Raw genomic sequence first — 20,352 nt, 5'->3', positions numbered from 1 at the left:
ACTATTTCTACATATTTAAGGAACTGAGAGACTTGTACCACATAAACAAATGATTGTTTATGGAGTGACATGCTACAATGATAAACTGGCCCTATTTTAGCAAGCCCATGTAATGTGGTTCCTATTTAGTAGAACCTGTTTAGAGTCTAAAGTGATGAGATTTTGCTAAATGCTAAAAAGGAAAGTTCATGTTATTGATCAATATCATAAGAATAACCGTGCTTAGCAAAAACATTAGTATTTATCCACTTGTGGTGCTACCAACCCCAATCAGTTTAATAAACATGGGCACTAGTCTTTCAGAGATTAAAGGATTCCAAAGGGGAGCTGGGACACACTCATTAGGTATGCCACAAATTGAAGGAAGTACATACTTACAGTAGCACACACACATGCATGAGTCTCCTGGCTGAAAGGTGATATATTTTTTTAAAACCTTACCTTCTGTCTTAGAATCAATACTAAATATAGATTCTAAGGCAGAAGAGTGGTAAAGGCTAGGCAGTTGAGGCTAAGCAACTTGCCCAGGGTTGCCCAACTGGAAAGCGTCTAAGGCCAAATTTGAACCGAGGTCCTCTTGACTCTAGGCCTGGCACTCTTATCTCCTGTGTTCCCTAGCTGCCTCTGGGTAATGCATTTTTAACTTTGGCAAGTTTTGAGTGTCACCCCCAGTTTCAGGGTTCAGTTCAAATACCATGATTTCAACTCTTTAACTGCTTTTTCTGTAATCTCCTTGAAGGCAGAGGATGCATGTATTTGCTTTTTGCTTTTGCACACCCAGTGCCTAGCATAGTATCTGCACACATCATGCATTTAATTACTGCTTGTTGATTGATTTCTCTCCTAAATTACCTGCATCAGTGGAGGGAATACTCACACCAGTTAAATTACAGATTGCTCAATATAGTTTATTGAAAAGCTAAGAAAATATCCTGGAGTAGTACTGGAAAGATCATTGGGATTTAGTCAAAAGACCTCAGTTTAAATTCTGAGTTAACTCTACTCTGAATACATATCTGACCTTCCACAAGTTCCTTAACAACTTCTGTGCCTCAGTATTCTTACCTATAAAATGAGTGGGTTGAATTAGGGAATTTTCAGTTGTAATCTTATGATTGAGTAAAAATGTTACCATTGTAGAAGGGTTGTTGGTAGTTGCCTTAAGTCTAGGTATTGATCTGATATAAAGAACTTATCAGTCAGAAGCATTGGCTACAAAAGAGGGTTTATCCAGTAACTTGTAAAGATAGGATTGTAAAACTCAGGGCAAGAGTGTATTCTAATATTTCTGGTTCTGGTTCTGTTGAGTAATACTTCCTTTTATTTTATCTCCTTTTATTTCAAAATGATACCTGTACCAGGTGGAACTCACAAGACCTGAAGGGGCCTTGAGGCCCTGCATTAAGGATTTTTATCTTTCTGTGGAACCAATGGGCACTGAGTCACCAGTGTAAAATGTTCCATTTTGTGCAAAATAAAGCAAACTTTGTTCTCAAAGCCTAGGATCAGGGCTGCTTATCAAGGGGCATGACCTAATTCCCATGAAGATGCAATCTTATCAATCCCATGGTGCCTGTTCCCTCCTTTGTAATGTGTATAGCCTATCATAGTCACTTAATACAGTTAACAGAAACAACTCAGTAATTCAATGGGACATAATGCCATTTGGACAAAATTCTCCAACTAGCACATTATACTGATCGAGCTGTTGTTTTATATGACACTTTTTAAAAAAGCAGTTGATGCTGAACAAATAAAAGAGAGATGGAGATATTAAATCTGAACCATTTTCTTTGTTTTATTGTTCTCTAGATCACAAACCATGTCAAAACCAAGTTCTGCTCAGGTGGAAAAGAAAAAAAGCATGGGGAACTCTCATAGCATTTGCCTATCTGGTAGGTAGCCAAATAGTAAGTCAAATATTCAGATCCATCCAGCAAAAGGAATTGTGGAGAAAATACTGGTTTATTCCTGAACAGTAATTCCAAGATAAAGAATCAATAGAATAGAGGTTCTTAGCTTCTTTTTGTGTCACAGATCCCTTTGGCAATCTGGTGAAGCCAGTGGTGAAGAACTAAGTCAGCAAATTGTCCTCCAGTGAATATATCTATCTGCAGGTACCTTTTTGACTACTGAGCCACTATGAAGTTTGGATTTCCTATATTATGGCATGGAGGAAAAAAATAAAAAATGTAGTAGACCACATATGTGATGGGTGGAAAAAGGAAACATGCATCATGAATTGCATATGGAATGATATACATTAATATACAGGGAATTAGAAAAATCCCTTACCATGTGCTAAGGTAGGCAGAAGGATCCAATAATGTCTTAGTTTAGTTTCCATGTCTTTAAATATACATAATAAAATGCAAGGGCAACAACAACAACAAAAAACTAATCATATCAAAACACAGTTATCAATTTTCTAAAAAAGTTCAGACCCCCCCCCCCCCAGTAAAAATCTCCTGCAATAAAATAAAGATTTAGGACAGGGCAATGGAAGCAAGCAGCTAGTTGGCACAGTGGATAGAGTGCCAGGCCTGAAGTCAAGTTATCTTCCTGAGCTCAAATCTGGCCTCAGACACTAGCTTTGTGACTCTGTAAGGTTAAGTCACTTAACCCTCTTTGCCTCAGTTTCCTTATCTGTGAAATAAGCTAGAGAAGTGTAATAGAGGCTGGGCAGAGCCTGTACTACAGAAGGAAAAGGCAAATGACTCATCAATGTCTTTGCCAATGGGGACACAGAGTGAGACATGAGTGAAGTGATTGAACAATAATGAAGGGAACATGTATCCAGGATGGACAAACTACTAATCATCTTTTTTTAAGGACTTTTTCAGATCCTTGCCTGTTCACAAAACTTTCTTATCATTCTGTCCCCAAACTACTCAGTTAGGTCTTTATCATAGAACCCTTACTGGTTACTGGCACTGTTGATCAGCTAATGGTAATTATATTAATGCCTCTTTTCCCTCTTAACTGATCAGAGACAAGCAATGGATATAAAAGAGAATTTACCTAACTTGTAAAGATACAGTTGTTATACTCAGGGCAAAGATACATTCTAATAATCCAAAAGGATACATACTAATCAGAGAAAGCTATAATTGTTAAAGTTGTACTAAATTATAGTTTGTTGGAGGTAGAGTGTAGGAGTTGACACAAGCACTAATGTCTAAACCCCACAAAGATATTGCTTGAAGATTGTTTTTTTTTATGTGTGTGTGTGTGTGTGTGTGTGTGTGTGTATCCTCTTGTGTACACATCCATAAATGTATGCATCCACTGATCCGTGGGATCTTCTGTAGTTCTCTATCTACAAAGCCCAGTGCTCTTTCCTTTTCATTAATCTGTTTTCTCATCTTTTCAGTGAGCTAAACTCCAATGACCTGTAGTTATTGTGGGCATTCCATCTATTGATGCTAATACCTTAGATCAGTCATTTATTAAGTTCCTCTTATGTGCTGAGAGATCAGTATTGTGTAGTAGGTAAAGAAAGTTTGTTTTCGAAATCAGAAAAATCTCGCCTCATGTCTTGACTATAATACAATGTTGTGGGAGAGTGAGTTGGTTGTGGTAAGAGAGTGAATGTTAGTTCTTGCCAAAGAACTGCAGCTTAGACCCTTTCATCTGAAGGCATGAAAGCGTGTATTTAAGGACATTCAAAGTAGTTTGGCCAGAGTGGTGGAAATAGCCCAGGGTGGTGGAATGGCACTGCAGGGCTGCAATTGCAGCTGAGCATGGGGTTTCAGGTTGCTAGACTTTATTGAGAGTCTGGGGGATTCCTTCCTCCCCTCGTATAGATACAAAAACCTGAGATCTCATTGAATTGAGACCTTTTGAGTCTCCTTTTTTTACCCTACTATGCAATAATAATAGGAAACAGGTAGTATTTTACTTACATAGCACTTTAATGTTAGTAAATCACTTAACATTTTATCTCATTTGATCCTCCCAAAAACCTTGTGAGGTAGATGCTATTATTTCAATTTTATAGATAAGGAAACTGAGGCTGAACTTAAAAGTGCCTAAGTGGCTTTCCCAGGGGCACACAGCTAGCAAATTTCTGAGGCAGGATTTGAATTGAAGTCCTGACTGCAGGGCTTGTTCTTAATTTACTATATAGGATGCTAATATTCAGCCTGATTAAATCATAAACTTCTAAAAGTGGTCATTTGAAATGCCTTCATTGTACACGATCAGAAGACAGTAGTTTCCTCTGTTGATAAATCAATAAAGCTATATTTTCTTTCTCTGTTTGATAAAATTTTAATTGATTAGTAGGTATTTAATACTATTTGAGGACATTGGTATATGTTCAAGCAATTGTCTTTAGATGAATATTTCTGCAGGTAGCTTTTTGATTACTGAGCTACTCAGGAGATTGGCTTGCATGTTTTATGGTATGGAGGGAAAAAATCTTGCAAATGTTATTTTCAGTGAGTAGCTACCAGGAGAGTACCTATAAGGTAAGTGGAGGAATGGTATACATGCAACAAGTTATTTTGATTTATGGAATGATGCGTTCTAGTTTATAGAAAAATGTCACTTACCATCAAGTTAAGTGAGGTGGAGAGAGCCAACAATGTCCCTGTGTCCTAGAGTTTATTAGTGCTCTGACCCCAACCTTGAGAGGCCTTCATTAGAACTAGCAAGTGTTTTAAGAAACAATCATATGCTGTGACAAATACTATTTAAAGCCCCCTACTTGTGGCTCTTCCTTTCCCAGCTTTTCTCTCTGGCCTGACCATCTCCATAGAACTAGGAATGTTCACTTCATTCCTAGAGGACCTCTGAAAGTACTTCATCTTGACTATTCATCTACTTAGGTATTATTGAATAACACGTTGGGTGACTTAATAATTGTCTATTTCTTTGACTCTTTTAGGGCCTTTTGAAAAACCCATTTCTATAAACAAACTATCATTGATGTGTTGATGGTTTTTTCTCACTTTTTAAGTGTTACAGCTCAGTTAGGAACTTCAAAGAAACACTGATCTCCACTCAGAGGAACCTTACTTTTTAAATATTTATTGGTGTTAAAACAAAGGATACAATAAGTACATATACCAGCCTGTAGCATATCATAGAGTTTCTCTTCTCCTAAATCTGGTACAAACACAGCCTGAGCAATCCCAGCCATGTATAGGATATAGGCTGTATGTGCTGCCACATTGGGCCTGTACTCTACACACTTGTAGGTCCAATCAGGTGCTGATCAGCTCTGCCAAAACTGTAGATTGAATTAAGTTGTCCCTGAAACCTGGGATTTACACAAATTTATACTCGAGAATAAACAGAGATTTGGGGCCATTTTTGCATGTACCAATCTCATAGACCACAGGTACTTTTGAATCCACTCATGAATAAATAAATATATACATGGAGGTTGGTATAATTTCTTTGATTCTTATCAATTATGAATATGGACATATCAGTCACTGGATATTTCCATTTACTCAACTCCTCATATTCCTCTTTAGCAAATGGTTCTATTCTGATTGGACTGCCTCAACAGTGCCCACTTAGTTATCTGGTTAAAGTTGAGGATTGGGGCATCTTGGCATAGTAAATAGTCTGGTCAATTCAGAGTTAGGTGCCATGACATAATAACTAGAATGATGACTCACATGCTTAAAAAATTACAAGCATTTTACACTTATGATCTTATGACTTTTCACAAGTCTGACATAGTTACTACCAAAAATCTCCAGTTTAAAGATAAGGAAATCAAAGATTAGAGAGGGTAAGTGATTTGGCCAGCTCATAAATATTTGAGTCTCTGTTGGGATGGAAGTCAAGAGAGCTAGGTTTTGATATCAGCTCAGCCCCTGACTAGCTGTGTGATTTTGGGGAGTTAATTTCTTCTTTTTGGGTTTCATTTTTCTCATTGGTAAAAGTAGGGATCTGGGGTTAGTCATCTCTAAAGTTTCTAATTCAGATATTCTGTTGACAGTGTATGGGTTACAGTTTTTAAAGAAGTGGAATAGAATAAAATTAAGTTTGTTACTAAAACTATAGTGAGCATAACTTAATCTTTCTTGAGTGATTCAGAAGTCTCCTGAAAGAATACTCCATAACAAATAAGAGCCTTTAGTTTTAGAATGTCATGTCTGTAAATTAATTTTTTCTGTACAAGTGTTAAGGGTAAAATTAGGGTTGTTGACGGAATATATTATTTTAGTGGTCGCCAGGAATTAAATTCAATCCCAATAAAATACTGAAGTCAGTTTGGGATTTTTTTATGGTGGTTTAATTACAATAGAAGGAAGAAATTAAGAAGAGAGAGAGGAGAGAGAATTGGACTGCTCCGACCTGGATTGAGCCAAGCAGGAGTTCAGAGGCCTTGGCCAAGGGGCCTTCTCAGAAGATTAATTCTAGCTCAGCTTCCAGCCATGAGGCCTCCTCCAAGATGAGGGGTCTCCTTTCAGGAGGTAAAGGAAAAGAGGAATCAGTCTTATCACTCACCAAGGTTGCTCAGGGAAGATGCCTCACCTAAACCATGTTACAGAGCTTCACCCAGTAATCTCACCGCCAAGCTGCAAACACCAAGATGCTGCCTAGAGCTCCCAATGTCACCGCAAGAGCCCTATGTTGCTAAGAGAGAGAAAGCATGCACAGAAGTGTCGTGAAATATATAGGCAGTTCTTTACATCACTTCCTGCATCTCACATGTACCAATGGTAGCTTAAGCTTGGTTTAGGGCAGCCCAAGGGTCTGTCAGTTGTTTCTGATTTTTCACTTGCTAGCACATGTTAGTCATAGGCCATCCTCCTCACAGTTAATCCTTAAGTAGGGGTGTATACATTCCTGATTGTTAGAATTCTAAAGACTAGGCAGGGTGGAGTAAATCTAAAATTCACACAAGGGACAATAGAGATAATCAAATACAGTTACCTCTTTTTATTACTGAGAAAAATTGAGGTCTAGAGAGGATAAAAAAACATTACCCAAGTGTCAGGATTTGAATGTAGGTCCTTTAGTTCCAAAACTGCTATACTTTTCATTAAATAAATCAAAACAAGCCAAATAAAAACACATGTACATTTCTAAATTTTATAATATATTCCAGGACTTTAAGTAATAAAAATTTTCCAGCTTATAGATGCGAGTATTTTTGTCTTACTTTTAACTATCAAACCTGCCCTACCCTGAACTCAACAAAACTTTTTTTGCTTTGGGAATGAGAGAGTTTATTCTAAAACTTCATTTTGAAATTTAAAATGTTTTCTTTCCAAAGGAAATACCTCTGTCCCCTCTAACTTTTACAATATCATTGAAAGCCATTTTTATCATGTTGCATTTTTTGAAATGATAGGCATAAATTAACTTTGCAAAGGCTAATAGAATCATATTTAACTGCAATATGAGAATCAGATAGTTTGCTATGCTTTCTTTTATAAATGACCATGGTAATAATTAAGTAAGAATCATTATCATCAAAGTGTACTTTCAGTACTGCAGTGGCATGTGTCAGGCACTGTTGGTCAGGGCAAGCTTAGCAAGTACAATCACTGCTTTCCATTAGGTTTTGTCCTAAAATAATAATTCAGACAAATACCAAGTAGCATATCTCTATCTCTATCTCTTATCTCTATCTCTATCTCTATCTCTATCTCTATCTCTATCTCTATCTCTATCTCTATCTCTATCTCTATCTCTATCTCTATCTCTATCTATCTCTATCTCTATGCCCATACCTGCACCAATCAATCATTTGCAGACATTAGTACAAATTTACTTTTTTTTTTTGGTAGAATTGGGTTTCTTATAGCCCCTAGTTCTATGGTGTGGGGAGGTGGGCAGTGATTAACAATGTGTGTGCCAATAAAGATATCCCTTATGAATGAGTGGTCTAAACACAATGCTTATCATGTTCCAGAGATCAAAGAGAACATAACAGGTAAAAAATCAAAGCCAGAAATCCATGAAGTAACAACTCCAGGGAGTTAGGCAGCAAGATCTACTTTGAGTACAGAAACAATAGGTCCAAGTCCAAGGGGCAAATACAGAATCCAGGCAGGAAAACAACTCATGGGGAGGTGTATGATGCTTTGAGTCAGAGTAGGTGGTTTCACCAAAATACCAGGTCTTTTTCTCATTTTTTGGCATTTATGGCATATCCTCATTTTATGGATATATCAATCACATTACATATCCTTCGGTCCTCTAGTTGGGGGAGACCAGTGAATGTGAATAGGTAGGCTGGATATTCAGACAAAACAAGTTGCAAATTAACCCCTCAACTTTGATAATTGAGGTGGGGAAAGTCATACTTATTGCTCACATGTCTAAAAATGTATTTTAATCATATATTTTGTTATTAACATTGCCTAGACTTCCCTTTCTCCATCTCTTCCCAGAGAGTGTTTTTTTCTAACAAAGAATTTTGCCAATAACTTTAAAAACACTACTTGCAATTTAAAAAAGAGGATAATTAAAGACATAAGTAGTTAGCTCTTAATTAAAGTCTAACTGTGATCAGTGCTTTTATCTACTTTTCTAACATTTGCCAGAATTTTCTCTCTTTCTCTTGTCTAATCTGATTATTACCGGTATTAATTTAGTTTTTTTAGTATATAGGGGGTTCCTCTTTGACAATAGGCTTAAAATCTGTCTTTGACAAAAAGCAGAGTAGTCCAGGGCTCAGATAGAGGAATGCCAGAAAGACAGCAGTTCATTTCCACTGTTTTTCAGTGTTATTGGCAGAATAACAGAAGTAAATCTTTCTACCTATCCTTAGCTTTTTGAATGGGGTTATTTTCAATTCAACATTTTTATAGAGAGACCATTTTATGCAAGCAGAGGAGGTACAGAAATATATGTGATATAGTCCCTAACCTTATGGAACATGTAGTATGGTTGGGATGGGAAATCACACCCACTTGTACCAGTTAAAAAATGACACAAGCATTAAGTAGTAAGACACTTGATTATATAGAATCCTGTTCTAAAATATATGTTTGGAAAGTTGAAACTCCTTGCTTCTAATGTGGAATCCTTGGTCATAAAGATCAATTTGAATAAAAAATAAGTTCAAATTATAGAATAGTAAAAAATGAAATATAACTTATCTTTTATTGTTTTCTAATTACTTGGTAGATTACTTATAAATACTATTGTTAATGAATACCACTAAGTAGAAGAGAGTAAGTCAATGAAAAAGTGCAATTTATAGTTGCACTATATATATAGTTGCACATTATAACACATGTTGGTTTGAATTCCTGATATACCACTTAGTTGTGTGACCTTGGGTAAATAATTTAAACTCTTTGCGTCTCAGTTTCCCTGCCTGTGAAATGAGGAGTTTGGACCTGATGATCTCTAAAATCCCTTCCAGCTTTAAATCTATGATCCTATGTGTGAAGATCTACATAATCATATACAGATATGTATACATATTTATATTCCCATGTAAGCAACACTTTTAGGGTCTACAATTTTATGTGTGTGAATATTCCCTTCATTGAAAGATGGTGATCACTCAATTTCTTCGTAGATGCTTTCTCTGAATTGCTGAGTTGTATAAGACTGTACTTTCTGGAAGCTAACTTATAATGCTGCTATCTTCATATATAGTTAGGTTGCTGGACCTAGGATCAAAGAAATGCCCATCCAGTTTTCCATCATTTCTAATAATAAGAGTATCTTAAATTTATATGGTGCTTTAAGATTCACAAAGCAGTACCTTATAATCACTGTATATAGTAAGGATTACAAGTATTATTTGTTATTTCCATTTCATAAATGTCAAAACCAAAAGTGAGTAAAGTTACTTGCATGGAGTCCTGAAGCTAGTAAGTACCAGAGCTATGATTTACACTGTAATTTCCTAATTCAAGAAATTCACGAAGGTACTACCTCTGTGTTCCATAATTCTGAAACTCTTTTATCTGAGTATAATATGCTGACTTCTTACCTACTCATCTGACTTCTTATAAAACTCTACACTTCATCAGTATTGTGAACTCCAATCCCTCAAAACTTCAGTTCTCTCCCAGGCCATCTCCCTTGACTGGCTGCTCTCTTCTCTTTCCCCCATCTTGGTCTCTTGGTGAAGCAATTGACTTCTACACCCTAATCCCTAGACCCCTTATGTACCCACAATTAGATCCTTCCAAGCTCCAGCAGTAGGTCACCCTCACCATTTTTTTGGCCTTCTTATACATATACTGTGTTATACAATCTTACCTCAGTCCTTACTTCTTTGGCAGTCCTACTAATACCTCTTTTTTCAACTTGTTATCTCAGTTTCTATATAGCAACTGTTCCAGACCTTTTCATTTGTCCTCTACCAGCTCAGCTGAGAACTTCACCTCATATTTTACAGAAAAAAAATGAGGCTACTTGACATGCCCTGCCTCTCCTGCCCTCTTCCTTATCTTTTATCATTCTAATGCTTTTTGTCATTATCTTTTCCTTTACCCCTATCTTACATAATAAAGTAGCCTTACTCTTTACCAAGGCTAACCCCTCAACTTGCTCAGGTGATCCAATATAATGCTCTCTTTGCCATTCTCAATCTAACACTTATTTTCAGTCTCTCCCTCTATTGGTTCATTCCCTATTGCCTGCAAATATGCCCTTCTCTTCCTTATCTTGAAAAATTTCTTTATTCAATCCTGCTATCCTCATTGCCATCCTTTATTTCTTCTGCCTTTTGTAGCCAAACTCCTTAAAAGCTCCTACCAAAAATGGTTCCTCTTTCTTTCTGCTTACTGTCTTCTTAACCTCCTATGATCTAACTTCCAACCTTATCTGAGAGCACTGTGCAAACTATTCTTTCCAAAGTTACTATTGATATCTTAATTGCCAAATCCAATGACCTTTTCTGAGTCCTCATTCTACTTGACCTCTCTGCAGCCTGGATATTGTTAATTACCCTCTTTCCCTTGATATTCTCTTCTTTGTATATTTTCAGTACAGAATTCTCTCTTGGTTCTATCTGGATATTTCCATCTCATTTGCTGGATCCTTTTCTAGATCTTGCCTTCTAGTCACAGATGTCTCAGGGATTTTTCCTGCATCCTTTTCTATTTTCCCTCTGTTCTGCTTCATTTTATGATCTTTTCAACTTCTATGGATTTATCATCTCTTTGCTGATGATTCTCAAATTGATCTCTCTTGTCCCAAAGTCTTATGGTCTCCAATATCACATATCTATCTGCCTTTCTGACACCTCAAACTTGATATCTACTAGACATTTTAAACTCAACATGTATAGAGCTGGACTTTTTATTTTTCTCCAAGAGCATGTTCCACTGCCTACCTTCCCTCCAATTACTATTGTGAGCAACACAATTCTCCCAATCTCTCAGGTTTACAATCTAGGAATCATCCTTGGGTCTCTACTCTTTCTCAACCCTTCCTTCACACTTCTCATATCTAATCTATTGCTAAAGTCTCTGGATTTTGCTTTTCTGACATCTTTTGAATATGCCAGATATGTCCCCTTTTCTTCTCTGACATGCCACCATCTTGGTACAAGCCCTCATCATGTCACACTTTTTTTTTATTATAATAGCTTTCTGGTGAGTCTACCTGCCTCAAGATTCTTGCCACTCCTCTCCATCCTCCATTTAGCTGCCAAAGAAATTTTCTTAAAATTAAAGTCCAATCATGTTATCCCTTTTCTCAATTACAAAACAAAACAAAACTTCCGTGGCTTCCTTTTCACCTCCTGGATCAAATACAGAATGCTTTGTTTGGCATTCAAAGACTTTCATAAAGTAGTGTACTCCTACCTTTCCCCACCACATACTCTTCCATCTAGTGACACCTGCCTCCTGGCTGTTCTTTGAAGAAGACATCTATCTTTTGACTTTGGTCATTCATTCTGACTGTCCTCCATACCCACAACATTCTCCTTCCTCATCTCCTCCTACTGATTTTCTATGTTCCTTTAAGTCCCAACTCTAATTCCATATTTTACTGGAAGCCTTTTCCAATTCCTTTTAAATCTAGTGCCTTCTTTCTGTAAATTATTTCCTATTTATCCTGTATATGGCTTGCTTTGTATATATTTATGTTCATGTTTCCCCCCTTTATATTTTAAGTTCTTTGAGAGCAAGGGGCTGTTTCCCCCCACCCCTTTTTAGTGTGTAGTGTCTAGCACAAAGTAGATTCTTAAAATATTGATTAATTGCTCCACTGGAATAATGTAAGAGAGCCTGAGTTTTTGAAGGGGATGGTGATGGAACAGAAACTGACAGGTTTTTAATCATGTTGGAAAGGTTGGTAGATATTGTGCTGGTGGTGGATTGCATATCTTTTGAATAGTCTTGTCTAGGTCATTCTCTCCTGAAGGTGAGTCCCTGGGAGGATGGATCTTTTTAGGACATATCAACTTATGACACAGTTTATTGATGTGTGGAAGAATCATGATCTTCTTTGGTAGAAGGAATTTATACCCTGGTGAAATAAAAAATCTCAGGTGCTAAAATGCCTCATATATCTGCCCAACCTATTGGATACAAGCTTGGGAAATATCTTCTTCACTACCAAGAAGATGGGTTGAACACTAACTTCTTGAGGAAGGAAATTAAAAAAGAAAGACCATTCCCCTTATTATGAAAGTCAGTCAGCAAGAATTTATTAAATACTTGCTCCCTCAGACACTAGGCATAGCTCCACAGATACAAAGAAAAATGAAAAAAAATGTAGTTTGTACCTTTAAGAAGCAGGTATTCCAACTAGTGAGACAATATGTAGATAATTAAGTTTGCATATTATATATGCATGTATAGATCTGTAATATAAGTGAAAAGTAATTGTAGAGGTAAGTCACTATTAGAGGGAGGTACTGAGAAAGACTTCTTGTGGAAGTAAGTAGGATCTTTATTTGAAATACTTGATAATTTCATAGCTATGCCTTCTCTGTTTCTGATGTATTGTAATGATGGGGAGTAGGGAAAAAGAACCTTTGGGTTGAAATGGAATGTTGAGAGGTTGACAGTTGCAGGAGGCAAGAACAGCAGTTGAAAAGGCCCAGAGAAACAGCTCCTCCTTCCACTCCCCTCTGCCTCTCAGCACCTGAGACCCTGCTTCTCTGGAGAATTTCCCAGAAGTCCTTGTTCAGTTTCAAACTGCCATTCTTGCGTCATGCAACTGTCAACCTCTCAACATTCCATTTCAACCCAATGGTTCTTTTCTCCTACTCCCCATCATTACAGTAGCATTATTGAGGAAATAAATATATACCCTGATCAGACATGAGTGAATTCTTCTCTGCTTACTAAAGGCCTGCAGGAGTCAATTCTATATCAAAACTCAACAGGACTTTGTGGCAAAGTTTTTAGAGGTAAATGGAAGTGGTAATGATGCCTGTGGAGTTCAGAGCACCTTGCAGATTTCATACCATTCTCCACTTTGTTCCTTTATGATCTGTATCAATATTTTCATGAGTTTTCCTTCTGAAGACTTTAGCTTCTGTATCTTCATACCACTTTGTCATAGGATATAAGCTGGGCTGCTCATCATTCTGTCACCTAGAAAGTTTGAATAACCAGCATTTGGATACTTTTTCAAATAATCATTGTTTTTTAATGACAATCATACAGGATAATTAAGAGATTATTTTACAGTCTGCCTTTAGCTTTGACTGTTATTGATCATTGCATTGAAACTGACCTAAATGGTTTTTAAAAAAGGATTAAAGGAAATTACTTTATATAGGCATGAAAATAGTTGTTGTTTTTAAAATAACAACAGTAGCTCACATTTTTTATAGCACTTTATGGTTTACAAAGCACTTTTATCATAAAAATCCTAGGAGGCAGTGGGTAGTATAAATTTTATTATCATCATTTTACAGATAAGGAAACAACTCTAAAAAAGATAAAATAGCTTGCCCTTCACCACACAGCTAGTGAATGTGTAAGACAAATAATGTTCTTACTTCCAAGCTAAGTCTCTTTGTACCATACAATGCTGTGAAACCTCAACTCATTTGCATTAGTCATATTATATAAAGCCATAGATGATATTGCCTGGGTTTTAATACTAAGTCTGCTACTGACTACTTTTGTAATTTTCAGTAAATTATTTCACATTTCTTCTTCTTAGTTTTATCACCTGTAAATCAATCAATGAGTAAACAATTATTAATCACCTTCTGTGTGACAAGCACTGTAGTAAGCATTGCAGATAAAAAAAGAGGCAAAAGACAGTCCCTGCTCTCAAGGAACTTACAGTCTAATGGAGGAGACAAGATGAAAAACAACTATATCCAAATCAAACTACATAAAGAACAAACAGGAAATAATGAACAGAAAGAAGGTACTAAAATTAAGAAGGATTGGGAAAGGCTTCCAAGAAAAGATGGTATTTTAGTTGGGACTTAAAGGAAGATAGGGAAGTCAATAGAAGATGAGGAGAGAGAATGATCCAGGCTTGAGGTTTGAGGGGGGACAGAGTAAATGACCAGAGTTAAGAGATGACATCTTCCTCATATCCCTTAGGGCTTTTGGGCACAATAGTTCGCTGATGACTGGGACCGTTCCTCTTCTGGATCTCTCTTTATTCCTCTGGGAAAGGATGCTTATTCTTTGGAGTTGCTAAGGAAGCATCATGGTCTTTCACCAAAAGAGAAGCCCTAAGCTTGAAAGCTTTAAAGTCCCTTTGCCTGGTATTTGAAGAGTTTCTTTCAGAAAGAGCTGTTCCCAGACTTGACATAAAGTCACTTCTGGTCTTTAACCCAATTGTCTCTTATGCGAAATGATTCACCTTTAACTCATGAAGAAAAGCTCAAATCCACTTTTATTTCAGCCAGGCAACAAGTAGGCAATATATTTTTGTTCCATACAAATGGAATAGTTCTAGATATTAGCTTTCATCCTTAAAGTTCCCATATCATGTTCATGGGCAAATTAGATTCTAGGAAAATGGGATACATTGGTCATCATAATTTTGAGTATTTTTTTCTTTTTTTTTGATTATTTTTTCCAGTGCTTCTCTCACAATTGTCTTTCATTCTATCCTTTAGAAAACTGTCCACATCTGAAAAAGCTATTATTATGTTATTATAATATTGCATATTATTTAACTTATTTTGTTGTTGTTCAGTTATTTCAGTCCATGACCCCATTTTGGTGTTTTCTTGGCAGAGATACTGGAGTAGTTTGCCATTTCCTTTTCCAGCTCGTTTTGAAGATGAGGAAACTGAGGCAAACAGGCTTACATGACTTGCCCCGGGTCACACAGATACCAAGTACAGCACCTGGATTTGAGCTTAGTTCTTCTTGACTCCAGGCCCAGTCACCTGGCTGCCACATTGTTACTCCTATTTTGTATATGAGGGAATCGAGATTAAGAGAGTTTTAGTAATTTGCCCATAGTCACACAGCTACTAAGTGTTAGAGGCAGAATTTGAAAAGAGGTTTTTTGGACTCCAAATCTGTCTAGCACATCATTATACACAATATAGAGGCACAAAGAGACTCAGGGAAGGTTGCTCAGGATCTCAGACCTCTGGAGCCCTATCATGCTGTTACAAACAAGTCTATGCTTTTTTTTCTAAGAAAATGAAATAATGTTAAATGATCTAGAATATCACAACCAACAGCTCAGGAGTCTTGGTTTTTTTGGTGTTTACTGAGACAAGCTTTAGGGTGGGAGAAAGTCTAATTTGGTCTTCATGGTGTTTTTCCCCAAATTGCTGCTTGATAGTCCCATATCTCTACTACCTTGGCTTTCTGTCTTTGACAAAGCCTTATAAATCTAATATTCTGTAGTTCTATATTTAACTTCCATCATTAGTTCTACTCCTGGGGGCAGCTAGGTGACACAATGGATAGAGTGCAGGGCCTGGGGTCAGTAAAACTCATCTTTATGAGTTCAAATCTGACCTAACTTTATAACCATGGGCAACTTATTTAACCCTTTTGGCCTCAGTTTTTCTGTAAAATGAGTTGGAGAAAGAAATGGCAAGCCACTTCATATTTATTTATTTATTTTTTGCCAAGAAAACCACAAATAGGGTCATGAAGATTCAGACATGACTGAAAAATGAAAATCTAAATCATTAGTCCTGGTCACATTTGTCAATACTACCTTCTTCCACTTCCTCACATAATTTTTATTTCTCATCCAGAGGCAGATATAGGATGAAAAAGTAAGCACAAATAGAACCTATTCTCCTACCTTAAAGGACCTAATCTCACTTATGGTAGTCCGAGTTCATTTTCAGAAGTGAGAGGCTTTCCATCTACTTTCAGCAGATGATTCCAGTTATAAAAAGCAAACAAAAAACAGAATAGATCTGAAAAGGAGAGCATGCAATTATTTCTGTACCACATTATCTTCTATTCACTAAAATGACATGCTCCCTCTGTGTGGCCTTAATAAAATAGCTATTGATCACTTGTTTAAAATAGAACCATCCATCTCTTCCCAAGTGAGTTCTTCATTGTAAGGCCGCCTTGTTTCTGGGAAGTGTAGGGGAGGAAGCCATCAGGGACATTTTGCTTCTAAATTTTTTTTCTCTTCCTCAATAGATGTGCATAAGGATGCATTGTAATACATACCACCTATTCTGAAGTTTCTATAATAATATTTTCTATTATGTTTTTCTAGGGTTTACACCTCAAGACCTTTGCAAGAACATTTACATAGATCTGGAGAGAGAAGTGAAGGTAACTGTAGGAAATAACCAATGTGATACTATTGCTGCCATTTCTTTGATGTACCCTTCCCCCAAAGCCAAAAAAAAACCAAACCTCATAACAATGAGAAACAAACCTTATTCAGGCAAGGATAAGTCACTAGTCAATGCCATTAGTTGCATGGGAATGGAAAATTGGAAAGATGAATAGATTTAATTTACAGTTATTCTTTAGTCTGAATTCTTGCTTTTAAAAAAATATATATATTTCTCCAACTCATTTACCCTAATTTAGTCATAAGAAATATTATAGTCATAATATATTCCTGAGTCCCAAAACAATTGCTGATAATTATATATTGTGATTGTAAAATTATATGTAATATGTATTATATAACACATAATTACATCACTTTACATGTCATCTCCCCCATTACAGTGAGAATTCCTCAATAGTAGGGAATGTCTTTTTTTCTTGATATTTATATCCTCAGTTTTTAAGCATAGTGTTTGGTACATAGAAGGTATTTAATAATGATTTTTCATATATTTTTATACATACATATGTGCATCTGATTCAAATGATCAGAGTTATGTCTAGGAATTTTTATGTCAGAGACTAGAATGATTGTACCTTGTCCAAATGGCAAGAATTAGACCCACGTTTGGGGGAAGGGGAAGAGAAAATAGAGAAACTAGTGCACCAACTTGAAATTTCTGTTATGGCTGGATTTTGGAGTTGGGTAGGACAGGGTAGAGGCTGAACTCATTCAACCTTTTATCAGGTAGTTTCTTATTTTAATCAGTTAGCCTTGCTAATTAAATATTGTTGATCACGCACAAGAGAGCTATAATTTTTCCCAGTATTTTCTAAATTTAGTAACCTGGCGTATAAATGTAGAGGTGAATCAAGTTTTGCTAAAAATCTCAGTGGACAATCTCCATTCCCAGATGTTTTCTTTTCCCTAGGTTATCTATGTAGTACAAAAATATGATTTGTGTGATGAAACTATAACTGTGAGTAAAATGATAGGGCAAAAGCATCCATTTATATTCAATAAATATTTCTGAAGGGCTTGCTCTGCTCAGGGTCCTATAGAGGATACAAAGATGATGAATTAGACAGGAGACCCTTGTCCTCAAGGAGTTTGTAGGAGAGAGAACTATAAAATAGAGAAAATATGACAAATGGCAAAAAGAATATAAAGTACAGAAACTTCACACACCTAAGGATTAATACAAATGGAGTGCCAGGTTTAACAAAAGTATAATGGACATAAATGTTTGCTTGTTGATTATATTTTTGGCTAGGTTTTAATGAATATAGGTACAGAAATTCCTTTTAATCCAGTATTTAATTATTTAATAGATGTTGAGTTCCTACCACTTCCTCAATACTTTATAGACTACACATTAAAAAATGGACCCTTCCTTTGGGAAAATTTTTACTTGAAGATAGCATTACCAGCCATTCATATATACTAGAAAGACGTTTCAAGTAGAAAAAACAACACAAATATATTGAATTCCAGAGCTGAAAGAGAAATGAATAGTTTAGCCCAATTTCATCATTTTACAGATGAGGAAATTATGGACTAGAGAAGACAAGGGATATTTACATGTGCAGGTATTATAGGTATATGCATGCTACACACACACACACATACATACACACACACACCCTTTTATCTGTTTGGCTTTAGCATTAAAAAAATTGTTTTCATGTTTGTTTGGGAGTGAATAGAGTGTTAAGTTTGGAGTCAGTAAGACCTGGATTGAATCTTGCCTCTGATACTAGCCAAGTATGGGCACATCATTTCAATTTACTTAGTTTCAGTTTCTTACAATGTAAAATTGGAGTCATAGTAATTATGCTACCTCTTTTTTGGAGATGTGAGGCTTAGAAGAGAAAGTATTTGCATTGCTTTGACAATCTTCCCATGCTATCTGCAAGTAAGTTACTATTAACATTATATTATAAGCTCCTTGAAGCCACAGTCTGTCTTTTACTTCTTTGTACCCTAGTATGTGGCATAAATTTATAAATTGGTTGATTGATTATCATTAATTAGTTGAAAAATAATTCAAAAATAATAAATTGATTTATAATGGATCATGACCAACTCCTTAAAATGGCTAGTCGTTAAACTAAAATTCACAACTGATACATTTTAAATATTATTAGTCTGCATCTTGTTAATCTCTGAACAGAAGAAGAGTTTGAACATTTAAATTTCAGGTAATTTCCTCAACTTAAGAAACCCAGTCTACTTTTATTTCCCATTTTCCATTCTCCCTAAATGACCATGTTCTTTCAGTTCATAAAGAGTATAAGTGACTCACAATTCACAAATGATTCTATGAATTACTTGTAGGAAAACATATTCAACTTCTGTTATTATATAAGATTTAAGAGTCCAGCAATAATTTGTGGCTATTATATGGAAGATCTATTGACTGATGAAGTAGTTTGCCTGAGTCACTGCTGGAACCACAAATAGGTAACTAGATACAATGGGAAGACAAGAGAAAGAGGTAGTTCTGTTTGACATGTAAAGTCTCCTCTGAGCTTTGTTTCTTGCAGATGTCTGAAAATCTATTTTTTCTCTACTAAGATTAGGGTAGTTAAACAGCTTCATTTTAAAGACATGGAGCTTTTCCTTGAGTGTGGCACATTTGGACACATATTAACTCTGTTTCCTTCCAGGAAAGTCAGAGAGATCCAGCCCTCTCCATGTGGCAGCTTCTGCCTGATGAAATATGGATCTGCATCTTTTCCCTTCTGTCTCATAAGGAGCTCTCTCGAGTTGCACAAGTTTGCCGCCACTTCCGCCAGCTTGCGAGTGATGACAGCTTTTGTAAGTAGAACGAAACACACACAACACATACATACACATACATATCCTACATTTTGAATTAAAAATGAATATTGCACTCTATGGTGAATTGGCAAGAAGACTGAGTTTAAAGTCAAAGGACTAGAGTTTAGAGACCAACTCTGCTTTTACTGCATTAATGACCTTGGAACAGTCATTTAATTTCTAACAATAATAGCAACAATAACAATAGCTTACATTTACATAGTACTTACTTTGTGCCAGACATTGTGTTAAGGGCTTTGCAGTATTATCTTACTTGAACCTCACAACAACCCTGGGAGGTTGGGGGTTATATTATTCCCTTTTGCATTTGAGGAAATTGAGGCATACAGAAGTTAAGTGGCTTATCCAGAGTCTCACACCTAATATGTATCTGAGTCTGAATTTCAACTCAGGTCTTCCTGATTCCAGGCCTAGTGCTTTATCTATCTGCTTCTACAAATGATTCAATTTCATTTATAAAATGAACAGATTGAGTCCCATGGTTTCTAAGATCTTTTCTATCTCAGTCTCCTAGGATCCAAAATTCAGGAGGGAAAAGGGTAGCTCTCAAAACCTCATGTCCTCATTTGACAACTAACTTTACCTTTCATGGGATGATTTGATCATTATATAAATGAAGCATTTTGTAATAATAACATTTTTCATTCACTTACCCATTTATACTTTACAAAGCACTTTCATATTCATCAGTTTCTTTGGTTTTGTATTCATTCAATAAACATTTATTAAGGAGCTGCTGTGTGCCAGGTACCATGCTAGTCACTAAGAACACAAAGTTAAAAACAAAATAATCCTATTTTCAAAGAGCATATATTCTACTGATTGGGAGATTTTTGAGAGCTGAGCCTGTGGGGTCTCAAAACT

General features: G+C 36.2%; 1 protein-coding gene across 1 annotated transcript in view; it reads left to right on the top strand.

Annotated features, from left to right (window-relative positions):
* Nucleotides 1-20,352, top strand: part of LOC103101858 (uncharacterized) — a 177,107-nt gene that overhangs the window by 23,201 nt on the left and 133,554 nt on the right. The window contains exons 4-6 of the mRNA XM_007498925.3: nt 1,813-1,895; nt 16,579-16,637; nt 19,314-19,464. Of these exons, the coding sequence (XP_007498987.2) occupies nt 1,813-1,895; nt 16,579-16,637; nt 19,314-19,464 (293 nt within the window). The remainder of the gene's footprint in view (nt 1-1,812; nt 1,896-16,578; nt 16,638-19,313; nt 19,465-20,352) is intronic.

Source organism: Monodelphis domestica, chromosome 7 (genome assembly GCF_027887165.1).
Source record: "Monodelphis domestica isolate mMonDom1 chromosome 7, mMonDom1.pri, whole genome shotgun sequence".
Lineage (NCBI taxonomy): Eukaryota > Metazoa > Chordata > Mammalia > Didelphimorphia > Didelphidae > Monodelphis > Monodelphis domestica.
This window is presented reverse-complemented; position numbering and strand designations above follow the sequence as displayed.